General features: G+C 47.7%; 1 protein-coding gene across 2 annotated transcripts in view; it reads right to left on the reverse strand.

The window, feature by feature from the left end:
- DIAPH2 (diaphanous related formin 2) overlaps nt 1–16502 on the reverse strand; it is an 840428-nt gene that overhangs the window by 785159 nt on the left and 38767 nt on the right. For both annotated transcript variants that reach the window (XM_059732728.1, XM_059732729.1), the window contains exon 3: nt 3593–3625. In XM_059732728.1, the coding sequence (XP_059588711.1) occupies nt 3593–3625 (33 nt within the window). The remainder of the gene's footprint in view (nt 1–3592; nt 3626–16502) is intronic.

Below are 16502 nucleotides of genomic sequence, written 5' to 3' on the forward strand. Positions count from 1 at the left end.
TGGCAATATAACTCTCATCGACAACATCCAATCCTCCTCTGACTGAAAAGCTGTGGCTCTTCAGAGGTTAGTTCAATTGATACAGTTTGGCAGCTTCATCAAAATGAAGTAGTATGTCCTCATAAAAATAAAGTTCCCAAAAGAATACACAGATTAGATTTTTGTCAGGACTTGTTTAAAAATTGTTTCAAGTACAGTCTCTTGTCATTAACAGCTTCACAAACCTGTTAATAGTTTTATTGCAAAGGAGTAGCCATTCATAGTTTAAATGCGTTCGAAAGACATTAGTAAGAACTTATGTAAACTACAATAAAGTTACTTGTTTAAAACTGAATAGGTTTTATTCCTTTTTCTCCTTTTAGCAGCACATATACCACTCAGTTAATTTGTTAATACAAAAAACAGAAAGGACCTGTACTTCGATTGAAAGTGAAACTATATTATAAAGCTGTTTGACACCATACTAATCAAAACATTATCTTATTCTTAGGGACTGGAGTTTACAAGCAGAAAGCTTGTTATTTTACTCTATGTAAGCTAGGCAGGAATGAAGTCATCTAAATAGTGAATTCCTAATACATGCTCTTCAACATGCCCATGCACAAATTAGTACACTTCACTGGGTATGTAGTTTTTATAGATCCAAAACAGCCTTATGAAGATGTTTTTTATTAAGACAGAAATCACAATAGGTTTGAAGCAGCTTAAATAGGGTTACAAATATAAAAATGTTGAAGCATTTTCTATGAAAGTAAGCTCAATTTGTTCCATCTAGTTAATGTAAGCATGTTAAACAAATTACTAGACTGAAGTTTAAGTTATCTACAGCTAACATTTGAGGAACATTAAGGATTCAAAAACTGGCTTACAGTTTCAAAGTCGACAAAGAACTGTACTTTATGTTTACTCAAGTGAGTTACTCCAGCTGTGTCGGGCACAAAATGGCAGGTTTCCCTAGCATAAGCTTCAAACTCATCTTGAAAGAGGTAACCCTAGGTAAACTGCACACCCTTTTTAATGTAGTCAAATATGTGGACAAGAACATAACTTTAAAGGATGCTGCCACTTTTCTTGTCATGTAGATATTATGTCTATCTACATATTATTTAATATCCCCTCAAAGTAAATAGAATTAAAGGCTTGTCTGGCTTAAAGAAATCCCAACCTTGTGTAAAATATAGCCAATAGAGTTCTGTTTCTCACAATTGGTAAGATAAGTTTTTTAGTAAACAACCATCATTCAAGTGAACAGCCATTTAAGACTTTTAAAATGAAATCTTCATATTTTCCCAAGGAGAAAGCAACTGTGACCACCTGAAATCTGAGATACTGCTCCTGCCTTGATTCAAGGTAATTTGCATCATAACAGAGCCTCACAGGAGAGCTGAGAGACTTTTCACCAGCTAAGAACTGCCTGCCCAGAGGCGCTTTCCATCTACTGACTCCTCTGTGAAATCCTATGAAATATGAACTTTCATTTCTACCCAGGAAAACTTCTTTTATCTGATGCTTGATGAAGGGTGCTTGTGCCCAAAAGTTTGCAATTAAATAAATTTTTCTTGCAGAAATCTCGTTAGTATAATAAAAGATATCGGCTCTACCACGAGCCCTGATTGCTTCAGCCATTTAAGGTGCATTTCACTCTACTACTATGCGCATAATTTCAAATAAGCCTTGTGCTTCAGCCAATCAATCTCCTAATTTACAGGCACAGGAATCAATCCCTAAAATTTAAAAGGAGGGTACATGCTTTCAGCACATCAGCTTCAAACCAACTGCTCATGTGCATGCTCATACATGAAGTAACCCTACAAGCCACCTTATTCCTGCTAGAAACGTTGGGTAAAGCTATGCCCTAAACATATGCCACATCACGCCTCTTATCTATGTGCTAGACGTGCACCGATACATTGGTCCATATTGCATCGGCACCAATAAAAAGAAAATTTACATTATCAGCAATCGGCTTTTTTTGGTTGACGTGGCCAATAACATTGTCAATAAATGCTGCGCGCCCGTGCGCAGCTGAAGCATACATGGGGCCAGCCCGGCCCTTGGAGAGCAGCATCTAGCTCATAATTTTATTGGGGGGGGAAGGGGAAAGGGGCATGGCGGGGGGCAGATCGAGGCCCCCACAGCAAGAGAGTGGGGCTAGGACAGGGGCAGGCATTGCCCAGCCAGGCAGGGCGGGACAGGGCAGGATGGGACATGGGATGGAGCAGCAAGTGGCTCATCCAGAGAATGGGGGGGCTCTTGCCGCTGCTCAGACCCTTGGGGGAGGCATTGGGAGCATATACCCCCTAGATCTGCGCATAGGGCAAGGGCAGGCTGCTGCTGTGGGCTGGAGCCACAGGTGGCACTGGGCTCTTCCTAGCAGGGGAGGAGGGCTGGGGTGGGCTGGGGCTATGCTCAGGGTGGGCAGCAACAGTACTGGGAGCCAGGGCTACAGGGTGGGCTACAGTTACCCCAGAATTTGTTGTAGCCCCCCCCCCCCCCAATCGCCCCTCCCAAGGCCACCACCTGCCCCAAGCACAGCCCTGGCCCAGCCTGCCCCCAAGAAAAGCCTGGTGCTCCACAGTGGCACCCTGCCCTCACCTCACACAGATCCAGGTCCATGCTTCCTCCAGGGGTGTGCACAGCTGCAGAAGCTGCCCCCTTTCCTCCATGCATCCCCCAGACAAGCCATTCATGGCTCTGTCCCACACTGTGCCCAGCCTTGCCTGTCCCTGCTCCAGTCCGTCTCCCTCCCTTGCCACGGGGCCCTTGATCTGCCCTCCCCCAACATTCCTCCCTGCACCCCACAGACTTACCAGCTGGATGCTACTCTCCAAGCTCTCGGGCTGCATAATCAGCAGTCTGATTGGTATCAGCCGATATGGCTCATTAGTAAATCGGCCATTGGTATCAGCCCAAAGAATTTTTATCGGCTCACCGCTACTATGTGCCCATACCCAATAAATATTGGCAAATAGAACCGAAAGTCACTAGTCTGTTTTAAACAGAATATTTCATACCTGTGCACCTCAAGAGTTAAGCTTCATTTTTGTGTTTAAATTAAAATTCGCAACATATCTCTGTAGTTTCCCTATCAAAGTATAATATGCTTTTTAAAAACTGTTACAAAACCATTTCTGAGTCATGATCAATGAGATCATCACCAAATAGGCAGTATGATTTTGTTGCTATATTTAAAAAGCAAAATCATTCAGTCTAGAATGACAGTAAGTTGGGACAAAAATGTTTTTTGAAATGTAGTAAATTATGTATTTAGCCACAGTGAAATCTGATTGGAGTTTATATTGTAAATGAAATTACACATTCATGGGCCATTCAATTGTATTTGAGTTGTACATGTGTTTTGAAATAGCCTTCCAAGGAAGCAGGACAAATTCATACTGCTGTATTAAAACTTAAATTCAAAACGTTTTAAAAAGGTTTTTCTTCACAACACATCTCCAGTAGCGCACTTTCTTTTTAGACACCAGCTAGTAAAACATTTATCCTTTAAGCATATGTTTCATTGTCCACAGCTTTTTGAGCAAGTGCATGCACTATAGGTCAATTATAAACCAAGTTGCCATGAGGACCTTACCACATCATCTGCCAGAGTTTTTATCTGAATGTTCTATTAAAACCAAAAGAAAAGAGTAAAGTTACCTTCTCGTACAGAACATTAGCATGCAATGTTAATACAGACATGGCTAAAGTAACAAATCTCATAGCCAAAAAAACCTAATTTTTAAGTAGGTTAAAAACCACAAGCAATTTATTACCCTTTCACCAGACATTATGCTTTAATTTTTTTTAAACCTGTTCAATAGAAAAGCAAAGAAAACTTTTCATCCAAGATTCCACGGAACCTGAAATCAGTACACGTGTTTTGATTTGCGCAATACTTGACTTAATTTTAAATGTTTGAAAAATTGCCAATTTAAACTTTGTCTGGATGACATAACTGCCAATTTGAGCAGCATTCCTTACTCTTCATTTCACTAGCAAGCTAAAAGTTTGAGATTACAGAATCAAGGAGGTTTTTCATTTTATTCTATAACCAGTTTACATTATAGGTAATATTATTACCATTTAATATTTTCCTGCGCAAAAGTTTGTGGATCCAATAGTCAGTCATTTCTATTGGTTTGGGTTGTTTTTGAGTTGTAACATCCCAAATTTGAAAGAAAAAAACTTCTAGAGTTTTAAGTGACTTGTAAATATAAACCAAACAGTTGCAACTGGTATCTGTCACCATAATTAAGTCAGCTTCAAGCTTTTGCAAAAATTCTTCCATGTCATCTTTATATCCTTCTTTGGTACCTATACAAGTGCACTGAGGCTGCTCCAACACAACTGAGTCTTCTAGAGCATGGCAATTACTACACGCCAGTAGACTGCAGTGTCACGTGCGTCAGCATCCCCACTCTGAAAAAAGTTTGTTTAACAAGCTTTAGTTAAAGTGTAGTATGAATTGTTGCATATTAGTTATTATGCTTAAATGATAATAGTATTGAATTGATCAACCGCTATGATTGTATGAACAACTAAAACTCCATTTTGTGCTTTTCCCTTGCTTGACATGAGTAGATGAAATTCATATACTCTGTGTACACGAGTGCCTGTGTGAGAGGGTGAATGGTGAAAAAATGGTAACTATTTGCATGAAAACAGAAGAAGATTAAACTGATTCTGAAAGCAACAAGATGCCAATGTATAAGTTACCATACAATAAACTAATTAAGCTAATTAATGGACAGCTGAGGAACTTGTCTGTGATCAGGTACAAAAAAGATAGTAAGAAAAAGGAATTTTGCATATTCTGCCATTTGAAATACACAATACTTCAAGGCAGAGATACCAACTGCAATACTTCAAAAACACAAAGCTTCAAGGCAAAGATCAAGACCAAAATATTAAACTCTTGAAATAACCAACTTTACTAAAATGACCTCATCAAAGATACCAAATTTACTGGAATGACCTCAAGTTAAGATAACAAGAATAAACAACCTCTAATTAAAGACTGAGCATGGAAAAACCCTAATGCTGAACAAAGACTTGAAATCCCTATAAAAGTGAGATGCAGACAAGCCATGATGTGGAATCCACTCTCTGCAACCTCATAGAGCACAGACATGCGTGTCTGTTCTTCCCCCGCTCCTATCACCCTCAATAAGCCTGGACCCGGCCATCCAGTGCTAATATTGAGTAACATCTGCTGATAACTATAGCATCTTACTGGAGTGGTTTTTCTGTATATCTGTGTATATCTGTTTGTATGTATGCTTGTGTATGTCTGTTTGTATGACTGGTGTGTCCAAGCTTATGTATCTGCTTCATCTAACCAATAAACACGGCATTTTGCCTTATCCCCCTTTTAAGGTCTCGCTCTTAATTTGAGTTTTGGCAATTTAAAATAACAAAAGTGCCCCTCCAACCTTTTTCCACCATGAGGATGCCGATACACGTGATGCCCCAGTCACTTTAATTAGAGCGGCTGTCAAAGTGCCCCTACCTCCCCCTGCCAGAGCATGTGTGTAAATGCCCTTTATGTCTAATGTTTAAAATATCCTTCAAGAAATCCTATATATTTAAAATCCCATCCACAGAGCACAAGCAGGGGGACATGCTAATTTTCTGCAACTGCAGCATTCAGTAAATTAAAGTTCATGCTCCAATACCATATAAGTAACAAAAATAACCATCCTAGTCACATTACAGAGGACAACACTGAGGATTATCAGAAAAATGGTCAATACCAACTAGGCCTTCTTACCACCATAAATCCTTAGGGCAAAGTGCACTTCTCAAGTTGGAAAGATGAACCAGCAAGACTCCTGGGGAGAAATGACTTTCCAATGTACCGAATGTTTTGAAAACATTCAGTATGGACTACGAAGTATGTGTCTGAGTTGCTACCTTTTCACTCCCAACTGTATGAACAAGGAGGTTAATGTTGTACATCAGGGACATTTCCTCCTAGTGTTAATTCCAAGTAAATCATCCATCAAAACTGCACTTGTTTTATGTCCAGGTCAATAGTCGTATAAGGATAAATGGATCTGAGGCCATGAAATACCGTAAAGCCAGATGCAGGAGACAACCTAGAATTTGCTTCTAAAAGAACTAAAAGAGCAGAGAAGACACTAGTACATCTTGTACTAACAACTATAGTTATAGCACTTCCATTACTTAAAAAAATACCCCCGCAACCACTTTTCATGCAACCTTTCTCTTGCTCTCCTCGGCCACGTCCATACGTGGTATGTATGTTTTGCTCCCCTGGAACAACTAGCAACAACGCACTTTACAGAGCCACTAGTTGCCCCTGGGGAATGTCCATGCCATGCTGTGGCAGAGCACCAGCTCGGGCAAGCTCTGGGGGAGCTTGTTGGCTGAGCAGCAGGGAAAATGCAGCCTCTCCCCATCCCCCAAATCATTTTAAGGGGGAAGGCATGTGTCAGAGCACTCATGGTGCTCTGCCACTTTAAGAAGTGGGCCAGGTAGCAGGCAGGCACAGCCCAGTCTTGACAAGCGGCCATCTTAAGACTCAGGCCAGCAGGACTGGAGGCAGCAATTGCTGCCTGGCATGGAGGAAGGAACATCTCCTGGCAGAGCTGCTGCTCTGGAGACAACACAGAGGTAAGGGCAGGAGCTATGGGGTGGTTTGAAAGTTCCTGGTCCCAGGCATGACTGCACCCTGCCAGGATAGGGAGGCCTGGTGGTCCTGCCAATGATGGAGCAGGGCCAGCAAATACCAGGTTTGAGGACCATCTTGGTGAAAGGCGGGTCAGGGCACCTTAACCCCTGCCCCCACCATCTGGGGCCAACTAGTAACATCAGAGGGAGTTAGGACCACATATGTCTAGGCAGGACACATGAACCCAATGGGGCACAAGGCCCCAGAGTGGGTAGTGGAGCCAGGCATGGCTGAAGTAACCTGAGCCCAGAGGCTTGCAAGACCCTGGGGAGAGAAGGAGAGTTCTGAGCCAGGCACACCAAAAAGGGGTACCTGAGCCTGCAGGGGTGTTTGACCCCAGGTCCCAGAGAAGGGGGCTGAGTATGTGCCTCAGGGAAGGAGAAGGTACAGAGAAGCACCTGATGGGCTGCATCTGAGTAACTGAACCAGATGAGGCCCTGTGAGTAGGGGACGAGTTGAGGTCCTGTTAACTTTGGGAACCAAATTTGGCCCAGGTAAGCCTTCTGGCACCTGAGGCCAATTGGAGGGTGGCAGAGAAGCCACAGAGAAATAAGGGGGCAAGTCAGCAACCTTGTATGGAGAGCCCTGTATGTGAGAGGCCTCAGTCAGAGGAAGGCCGTATGAGTTTGTCCCATAACAAGGCAGATTGCAAGAGGCCTAATACTGCAATGAGTTGGGCCCAGTCTCAGGCCAGAGCTTTACACAGTTGTTAAGAGACATCTGCGAGGCATGGGACACATAAGGGGAGGTAGGACCATGTACTAAAGGACCTAGACATCAGGGCCTAGAATGGACAGCTTCCTGCCTAATTAAGACTATAATTACTTAACAGCAAAGCATGGCAGGTGAGATAGGTGGGCGGCATGCCCAGAGGCAGTGGGAGGCCAGCACTGTGGCTGGCTGGGGAGATCCCACACTTGCTACACATGCACAATCTGGTACGTGGTAAGTTACCCTGGCGACAGTAGGAGAGGCTACAGCCAGCACTGTGCTGGCGCCAGCAGCCTTACCTGGGGCCTGGGGACCTCCTGGGGCTACAACAGCAGTGATTCTGCCACACAGCCTAGCTGGCAGACGCAGCACAGCCCGATTCTGCTTGTGAGTGGCATGCACTACCCACGAGTGCTCTGGTCCGCCTTCTTTCTCCACAGGTTTTCTAGGGGTCAAAAAACCCCTTTGCGCTGCTCCCTTGGAGTGCAGAGAACAACTGAATACATGGTATGTGGTGCTGCAGATGTGTCTGCAGCACCACATACCACATGGCCGTGTTCACCTGGACACGGCCCTTAAGTTGCAAAAAAAGCATCCCCCCCTTTGTGCCAAAAAAATATGTTTATGGTGATAAGGGGCATGAATGCCCAAGCAAAGGGGCATCCATGCCCCTTATCACACCACAAACACCCAAAACTGTAGCCACAAGACATGGTAAAACATTGCGCCCCTTTTTTGTGACAGACATGTTTGCGTTATAGCACGAAAACATAAGCAACCTGCAGCTGCCCGCACCCTGCAGCCACCCAGAGGTGATGCTCTAAAACAGTGGTTCTCAACCTTTTTGGACTTGTGGGTTGGTAGTGAAGAGTGGGACCTCACTACCCTACCCCTGCCAGTGCCCCTCACTCCCGATCCACAACCCCCCCCCACCTCCCTGCATGACTTCAGTACCGATCCACTACCTCCCCGCCCCCAACCCTACCATGTACAGGCCAGAGGGGAGCCATGGCCTAGCAGCCAACCACTCCCCTCAGGTCGCCCATGCCGCTTCCTACCCCATCTCCCCTTCAGCAGTGGGAGGAGGCGAGGGCAGTGTACCCCCCACCCCTTTACTCATCATGCTGCTGGTGGCACAACTGGGGTCCCAGAAACAATAGTGGCAACAAGTCTCACTGCCCTGCTCTGCCCTCCTGCGCCAGGTCCCACCTGCTGGGCCAGAAGCAGCTCCTGCCCTTGCCCATCCAGCTAAGCTGCAGCCCCATGCCTGCTGTGGGCACAGCAAGCTGGGAGAACTCCTGCCCCCCAGCCTGTTGCCTATGCCCCCCAACATAGACTTACCTGCAGGGAGCTGCAGGAGTAGCAGGTCAAATGGCCTGCAGGCAGAAGGAGAGCACCATGCCATGATGGGCGGTGCTGCACAAGGAAGTGCACTCAAAGACCTCACCAGACTGCTGCACCACCTGCCCCTGCAGCTCACACAGCACCAGGCTCAGTCAGCAGAAGCCCAGCATGATGAGCGCCTGGCGTGAGCCCCCCACCTGGAAGCAGCCAGCACCCGAGCACCACTCTCCCACCTCCTCATTCCTCAATCGCAGACCCCCTGAAACCTGCTCACAGACCTCTGGTTGAGAAACACTGCTGTAGAGGCCTTAGAGACTTAATCCTGATTGCCCTTATGCTGCAGCAGGGTTTATGGTGATCTAACTGCCCGACTACACTGAACTATTTATTCACAGAAAAATGTAACAAGAAAAATTTTCCATATTGAGCTAATGAACAGCTAGCACAGGGGTTGACAACCCCCGGCATGTGTGCCGAGCATAGCACACGAGGCCATTTTACTCGGTACGCCACAGCCAGCCCTGGCTCTGGGTAGCTGCTAGAGCCCAGGCTGCTCCCAGCAGGGCTTGCAGCATCCCAGCTGCCTGCTGGGAGCAGCCCGGGCTCTGTGGCTGGCAGCAGCTACCCAGAGCTGGGACCGGCTGCAACCAGGAGGCTCCAAAACAGCTGTGCCGGGCTCCGGAGCCCAGACACCAGCTCTGTGCTGCAAGCGGGGGAGAGACCGGGGTTGTGCTGTCTGAGGCCCCTCCCCCACTGCCCGCTCTGATGTGCAGGTGCACGTGCCGGTATGAAGCTGATGCCAGGGCTCTGGAGCCTGACACAGCTGTTTGGAGCCTCCCGGCCACAGCCGCCCCGGTTCTGGGTAGCTGCTGCCAGCCACAGAGCCCAGGCTGGGGGGCACAGGGCATCCTGCCATGTACCCCCTGCCCTCATTTTGTTTTTTTGGCATGCCAGCACTCCGGCACCTTCCAAGGTAGGCATTGTTGGGGTTTTCGGAACTCTGACCAAAAAACGTTACCTACCCCGATCTAGCATGTGACAGCTAATTGTATGGCCAAAGTCATTCAACCTTAATAGTTAACGGTCAAACTGAGTTCATACTTAGGCATATAAATAGAAACAACTCCTTTCCCGCCTCCCTCCAGCTCCCCACAAAAAGGAGATCAAGCAACACCACCTCTCCACCTCCAAAATATAGGCAAAAAAATTAAGTATAATTTTACTGTTAAAATGAGAACTGTAAATATTTCACTCTGTCTCCTTTTGATCAGTTACAAGCTGTGAATTTCCCTAGCTTCTTCCTCTGCTTCTAGCCTAACTCCTAACTACACCTCCAAAAAGGCTGGTTTTAACATGACATTTACTGCCACCACACCATTTACTCTGCTTTTTTGGGGGGACTGAGAGCTCCCACAGACATAACCATTTAATAATATGTATTTGTACACTGCATAGAACAGTGAGGACCATTCTAGGTTAATCTTTAATCACACCCCACAATAAACATGATCAATAGCAGGAATAAGATTTCTAGTCGAGAACATTACTTCTTCAGTGAAAATATTTTTTGACTTTCCACTCAAACTTACAATTTTGCCTTGTGTTTATTATCTAGATAATCCAAACAAACTGTTAATGTGCTTGACATTAAGTACCTAAGACCAAGGCTTAACTACCTAATCCCAAAGGATATCCATGGCAAAGCAAAAATAAAGTTGCCTTAAGTATTTGTTTCCATTTTCAGGAAACAATCTATTAAAAGCTATTTTATTCTTCTTAATTTTCTAGGGATCTCAAAACTACCCGGACCCTGGGGCAAGTAGATCTAATCCACTTCTTCATTTATATTATTCATGTCACTCAAATTTCTTTCTGCAAAAATATTAAATATGACAAAATAAATGCCACATAGAATCCTCTTTCTAGAGAGAGTTTTCACTCACTTTGTCTCTACTTCATGATGTTTAACCTGCCCACATTATTAAAATGGTTGCTGCTGCAACCATTCAAGGTAAGCAACTCGTTTTATGAACAGGTCAGAGAATAGTAGGGAGTGCAGATGACTCAATTCAACTACAGACATTTTTTCAGTTGCTACAACTTGAAGCTCTGGTTGTCAAGGAGTTCTAAATTGCTCTACTACTGTAATAAAACCTACCTATACTTAGATAACTGGCTAAAGAATAGAAACTAAAAATGCAGCATCACCAGGAAGATGCACTCAGTTACCCATAGTCAATTTTCTCCAATTTGTTGCTTGTGTACAAACTTTAGACCAGTTTGTCTGTAGTGCAATTAAAAGAAAACCAAAAAAGATTCAACTGTAGATATAAAAATATGTCTGTAAGCACAATCTGAGGATGTAAGAAACATTTGGAAAAGCTTGTCGGTATTCTTCCTTTAAAACAAGAAACTACCAGACAACCACATTTTGTTTTGTTGTCAAAGCAAGATAGCTCCATTCTGGTCATGAGGTTTTATGCTAAAGCACATTCAAGGATTTATATACCTGCAGGATGAGTATAATGATGGACAGCTCAAACCTCCACTATTAACAGCCAGCAAAAGAAAGGGGTAAAAGGGACCCCAGGCTGCTCACAGAATACTTTCTGATACTCTGGATAGAATCACAAAATGCACTGCAAAACAGCCCCCACCCATACACACAGCACAGATCTAGGGATGGTATAGAATCAAAGCTAGTTCCATTTTAGATATAAGAGATGCAGATGGAAGGCCTACTACTTTTTAATCCCTCATTAAACATTTTGCAACCAAAATGCATAGCCTGACATTTACAACACTATTGGATTTTTTTTTTTTAAATGCAGCCTCTCAGATGATACTGAACCTCCCTGTTTATTCAGACTTAAGACTAGCACTACTGCTGCTGATGTTAGAGTGGCTAAGTGAGTTCCAGATATGTCCTTATTGATTGACGGGTCAATTTGTTTGTTGGGGTGAGCTCAAGAAGAATACTTAAATCTGTTTCTCAAGCAATAAAACTAACTAAATGTAGTACTTATAAAGTACTTAAAGTGCGTATTTTACGCAAAAGGCTTCAGGTTGAGCTATCTAAACTATAAATGTGAAACATCTGGGCTTGATTGAACTGGTTTCTATTAAAAGAAAAAAAAGGTTACCTTGGTGCTGATGACACCCAAATAACCTTGGACATCCTTCAAAGGCTATCTTAATGATACAAGAGTAAATCAACAGGGATCCATGTTTTCCATTTCCCATGCAAAAAAATGGAGAAAACCACGGATTTCCTGTTTTAGCAGAGAAATCCATGGATTCTCCACTTTTGCAAAGAGCTCTTACAGGCTGGCACAGCTCCAGCCTGCAAGAGCCGATTGCAGAAAGGGTGAGAAACCCCCAGCCCTAACCGGAGGGAGAGGGGGGAAGGGCGGAGCCTGAGTCTCTGAGTCAGCCAAGGCGGGGCTCAGACTCGCCCTTCGTCCCTGGAGCCTAGAGGTAAATGGGGCCCTGGGGCAGGGATGGGGAAGATGGTTGGGGGCTGAAGGAGCGGGGGGTGCTGCCGGCCCCAGGCGGCACACCACAGCTGGGAGCAAGGCCAGGGGGTGGGGACAGGGGTGCCCCTCTGCGGGGTGCTTTCCAGGCAATCAATGCAGGGCGCAGTGTGGTGGCCCGCCATGTGTGCACCACACACGTTCCACCTGCCCAGGGGTGGGGGAGGCTCACATGCAGCTGGAGCACAGCTCTGTGTCCGGCTCCGCAGCCATGACGAGGGATGGTAACGGGGGGTCCTCACACGCAGTGGCTACTGCCACTTACCTGGAGGGCCATGCCAGTGGTGACATCCGCTGCCAACAAAACCTTCCGCTGCTCTTGTGGAGCCGTGCCTGGAGCTGTGCAGCCGGCTGCCAGGCGGCAGCAGCAGCGTGGTGGTGGCTGGGCGGCATACAGCCATCCTCACCACCATCCTCACCACCATCCTGTGCCGCGCCGCTGCCACCAGCCACACAGCTCCAAGCATGGCTCCGCGATGGCAGCGGAAGGTTTTGTAGGCAGCGGCAGTCACTGCTGGCACGGGCGCCCACTGCTGCTTACCTGCGGGACCGCCTGTGCCAGCAGTGACTGCCGCTGTGTGCAAAACCTCCTGCTGCCGCTGCGAAGCCATGATCAGAGCTGTGCAGCCGGCGGCAGTGCGGGACGCTGGTGGGGATAGCTACATACTGCCCGGCCACCACCACACTGCCGCTGCCGCCCAGTGGCCGGCAGCACAACTCCAGGCAGGGCTCCGTGGTGGCAGCGGGAGGTTTTGTAGGCAGTGGTCATCACCACTGGCACGGTCCTCCAGGTAAGCGGCAGCAGCCACCTCATGCAAGCTCCCCACCCCAGCCACCATCCCTCGCCGCGGCTGCAGTCGGCCACGGAGCTGTGCTCCAGCCGCATGGAAGCCTCCCTCTCCCCCTCCCCTGGGCTAGCAGCTGGGCAGCATGTGTGGCCCACACATGGCAGGTACCACCATACTGCACCCCGCATTGCTTCCCTGCAAAGACCCCACAAAGGGGCACCCCTGCCCTCACCCCCTGGCCCTGTTCCCATCTGTGGTGTGCTGCTTGGGGCTGGCATTTCCCCCCCGCCCAGCTCCCAACCATCTTCTCCAGCCCTGCCCCACAGCCACCAAGCCCCATTTACCTCTAGGATCCAGGGGCAAAGGGCATGGCTCCATGGTGGCAGTGCTGGCCCGCGAAGCCCCCCCAGCCTGCATGCAGCCACCACCACCCCGCACCACTGCGGAGCCATGCAGCCAGTTGCAGGGCATGCCACTACATGCAAGCCCCCCGTTCCACCCCCAGCCGGACGGCACGTATGCGGCCCACACACGGTGGTTGCCACCACACTGCCACTGCTGCACCCTGCGCCACTTCCCCACAAAGCCATGCAGGTGGCCATGGGATGGTAGCGCAGGTTGCAGTGGCAGAATTGCGGTGGCAGCCTCCGTGTGCGAACCCCCTGTCAGGCCAGCTGGCACGTGTGTGGCCCACAGAGTGGCACCCCTGCCCTCACCCCCTGGTCCTGCTCCTGAGAGTGGGCACAGGGGCACACTCCCCACCCCTTCTTGATCTACCCCCCAGCACCTTCCCTTTCCCCTGCCCTGTCCCTCCCTTCCCCCCCCACCACATACGCTTACCTGCTGGGGTGGGTATCAGTGTCTGTGTCTGCATGTCTGGGGGGCTGTTGCAAGGGGCACCAGGAGGGCAGGGGGGGCAATTACATTTTATCATGGATTTTGGGTTTTTAAATCAGAGAATTTGCAATTTTGAAATCAGAGAAAACCAGGATCCCTGGTAATCAGCAAGAACACTTTACTCTCACTGAAAACGTTATTTAATATGCAAGACACCAGCCCCACAATGCAATACCAGAGAAGTAGAAATACTATAAAGGCACCAACTGCAAGCAGTTGGAGACAAAGCTAGGGACAGAGCCAGGATTTGGTGAACGGGAGCAGAAGCAGCTACTGGCACTGCAGGAGGGCTGCATCCAGCTCTCAGTCTCCTCCCCTGCCAGTTCACAGGTGTAGACAGACTGGATTGTAAGAGGTCCTGGGGACTTTTATGAAGTCCCAAAAACATGCAAGAATCCACCTCGTTCCCCTCCATACCTTAAAGGCACATCCCCTTCCCTGACCTTCCCCCTCCTCCCAAACCCTCTGCTGCTGCTTTCCCTGCTTGGGGGGGGAGGGGAGGGGGGAGTAGCTTTAAGCACTGAGGGGAAGGGATTCTTACATGTTCCCAGAGATTCCAGCACTGGTCCAATCCAAAAGGAGGGAGAAGGGAGGGGAATGGGCTTCATTTGTCCCTGGACAAAAGCCAATTAGCAACACTCGGCAAGAACCAGTTAGGGACCATTTAGAAAAGCAGGACATATACATGTTCATGGGGCTGGATGAGATGCACCCAAGGACGCTGGCTGATGAAGTTGCAGAGCCCCTGGCCATGATATTTGAAGATTCATGGCGATAAGGAGAGGTCCTGGATGATTGGAAAAGGGCAAACATTGTGCTCATATTTAAGAAAGGGAAAAAGACGATCTAGGGAACACAGGCCAGTCAGCCTCACCTCAGTCCCTTGAAAAATCATGGAGCACATCCTCAAGGAATCGATTTCTAAGCACTTGGAGAAGAAAAAGGTGATGAGAAACAATCAGCATGGATTCACCAGGGGCAAGCCATGCCTGACCAACCTGATTGCCTTCTATGATGCGATGACTGGCTCTGTAGATGCAGGGAGACCAGTGGATGTGGTGTACCTTGATGTTAGCAAGAGTTTTGATACCATCTCCCATAACATTCTCACAGGCAAACTAAGTAAGTGTGGGCTAGATGAATGGGTTGTAAGGTGGATAGAAAGCTGGCTGGAGCATCGGGCTCAGAGGGTAGTAATCAATGGCTCGATGTCTAGCTGGCAGCCTGTATCAAGTGGAGTGCCCCAGGGGGCACTACAGGGGCATCTTTCATCAATGACCTAGGAGATGGCATAGAGTGCACCCTCAGCAAGTTTGTAGATGACGGCGAGCTGGGGGGAGTAGTACATACGCTGAGGATAGGGCTAGGATTCAGAGTGACCTAGGCAAATTGGAGGGTTGAGCCAAAATAAATCTCATGAGGTTCAACAAGGACAAGTGCAAAGTCCTGTGAAGTGCCCCGAATCTGTATGGGGGGAGGCAGGCTGCAGCTGCAGGCTGGGGCTAAGCCAGGCTCTTCCCAGAGGAAGGACGCTGGGTCAAGCTGAGCTCGGGGTGGGTGGTAGGAAGGAAGCTATGGGGGGGAAGGGGGGCTGTAGCCACCCCAAAATTCACCATAGCCCCTCCAACTCTCCCTCCCAGCGCCACCACCAAGATCCTGAGTTGCCCTTTACTTTAAAAAGTGATCTTCACCTTACAAAGGTTGGAGACCACTGAGCTAGACTGTTCTCAGTGGTGGCAGATGACAAAACGAAAAGCAATGGTCTCAAGTTGCAGCATGAAAAGTTTAGGTTAGACAAAAATAATTTTCTCACTAGGAGGGTAGTAAAGCACTGGCACAGATTATCCAGAGATGTTGGGGACTCTACATCCTTGGAGGTTTTTAAGACCCGGCTAAACAAAGCTTTGGCTGGGATAATTTAGTTGAGGATGTTCCTACTTAAAGCAGGGGGTTGGAATAGATGACTTCCTGAGGTCATCTTAAAATGATTAAGACTTAAGATTACACAGCCAGGATATAAGACCAGACCCAAGAAGCAGGGCTGCCAGTTACAACTGGGGAGCCAAAGGGTGAACATCTCCCAGCTGGAGTACTGGTGCTCTCAGAACATCATGGAGGTCAAGGGTAGGAACTATGGAAATAAAGGAGGTTCCTGAGTCATGATCTGAAACTACACCCTGCTGGAGTTGGATGGTGTGGTGGGGCTGTCTCCAGGAAATGCCACACCTGTGCTTCCCCAGTCAAAGGCGTTGGACAGCCTGAGCCTCCACAACCTGGTGGGTTACCCCATAGAGGGGACAGGCGATGGGTCCAGGCACGTTATCAGATACCTGAGGCCCAAGAGGTGTATGGCCCAGGAGCCCCAGTGAGGGGGCGGAGTAGTGATCGCAGTGAATGGTCCAAGTAGTGGCCCAGTAAGAGGCAAAGAGTGAGCAAGCCCAGTGAGGGTGGAACAGCAGGCCCAGGAGGGGTCCAGAGAGTAACTATGTGACCCACAAGCTCAGAGAGTGGGGAGAGTGTTTGAGGGGGCCTGAG

This window comes from Alligator mississippiensis, chromosome 8 (assembly GCF_030867095.1).
Source record: "Alligator mississippiensis isolate rAllMis1 chromosome 8, rAllMis1, whole genome shotgun sequence".
In the NCBI taxonomy this organism is placed as follows: Eukaryota; Metazoa; Chordata; order Crocodylia; family Alligatoridae; genus Alligator; species Alligator mississippiensis.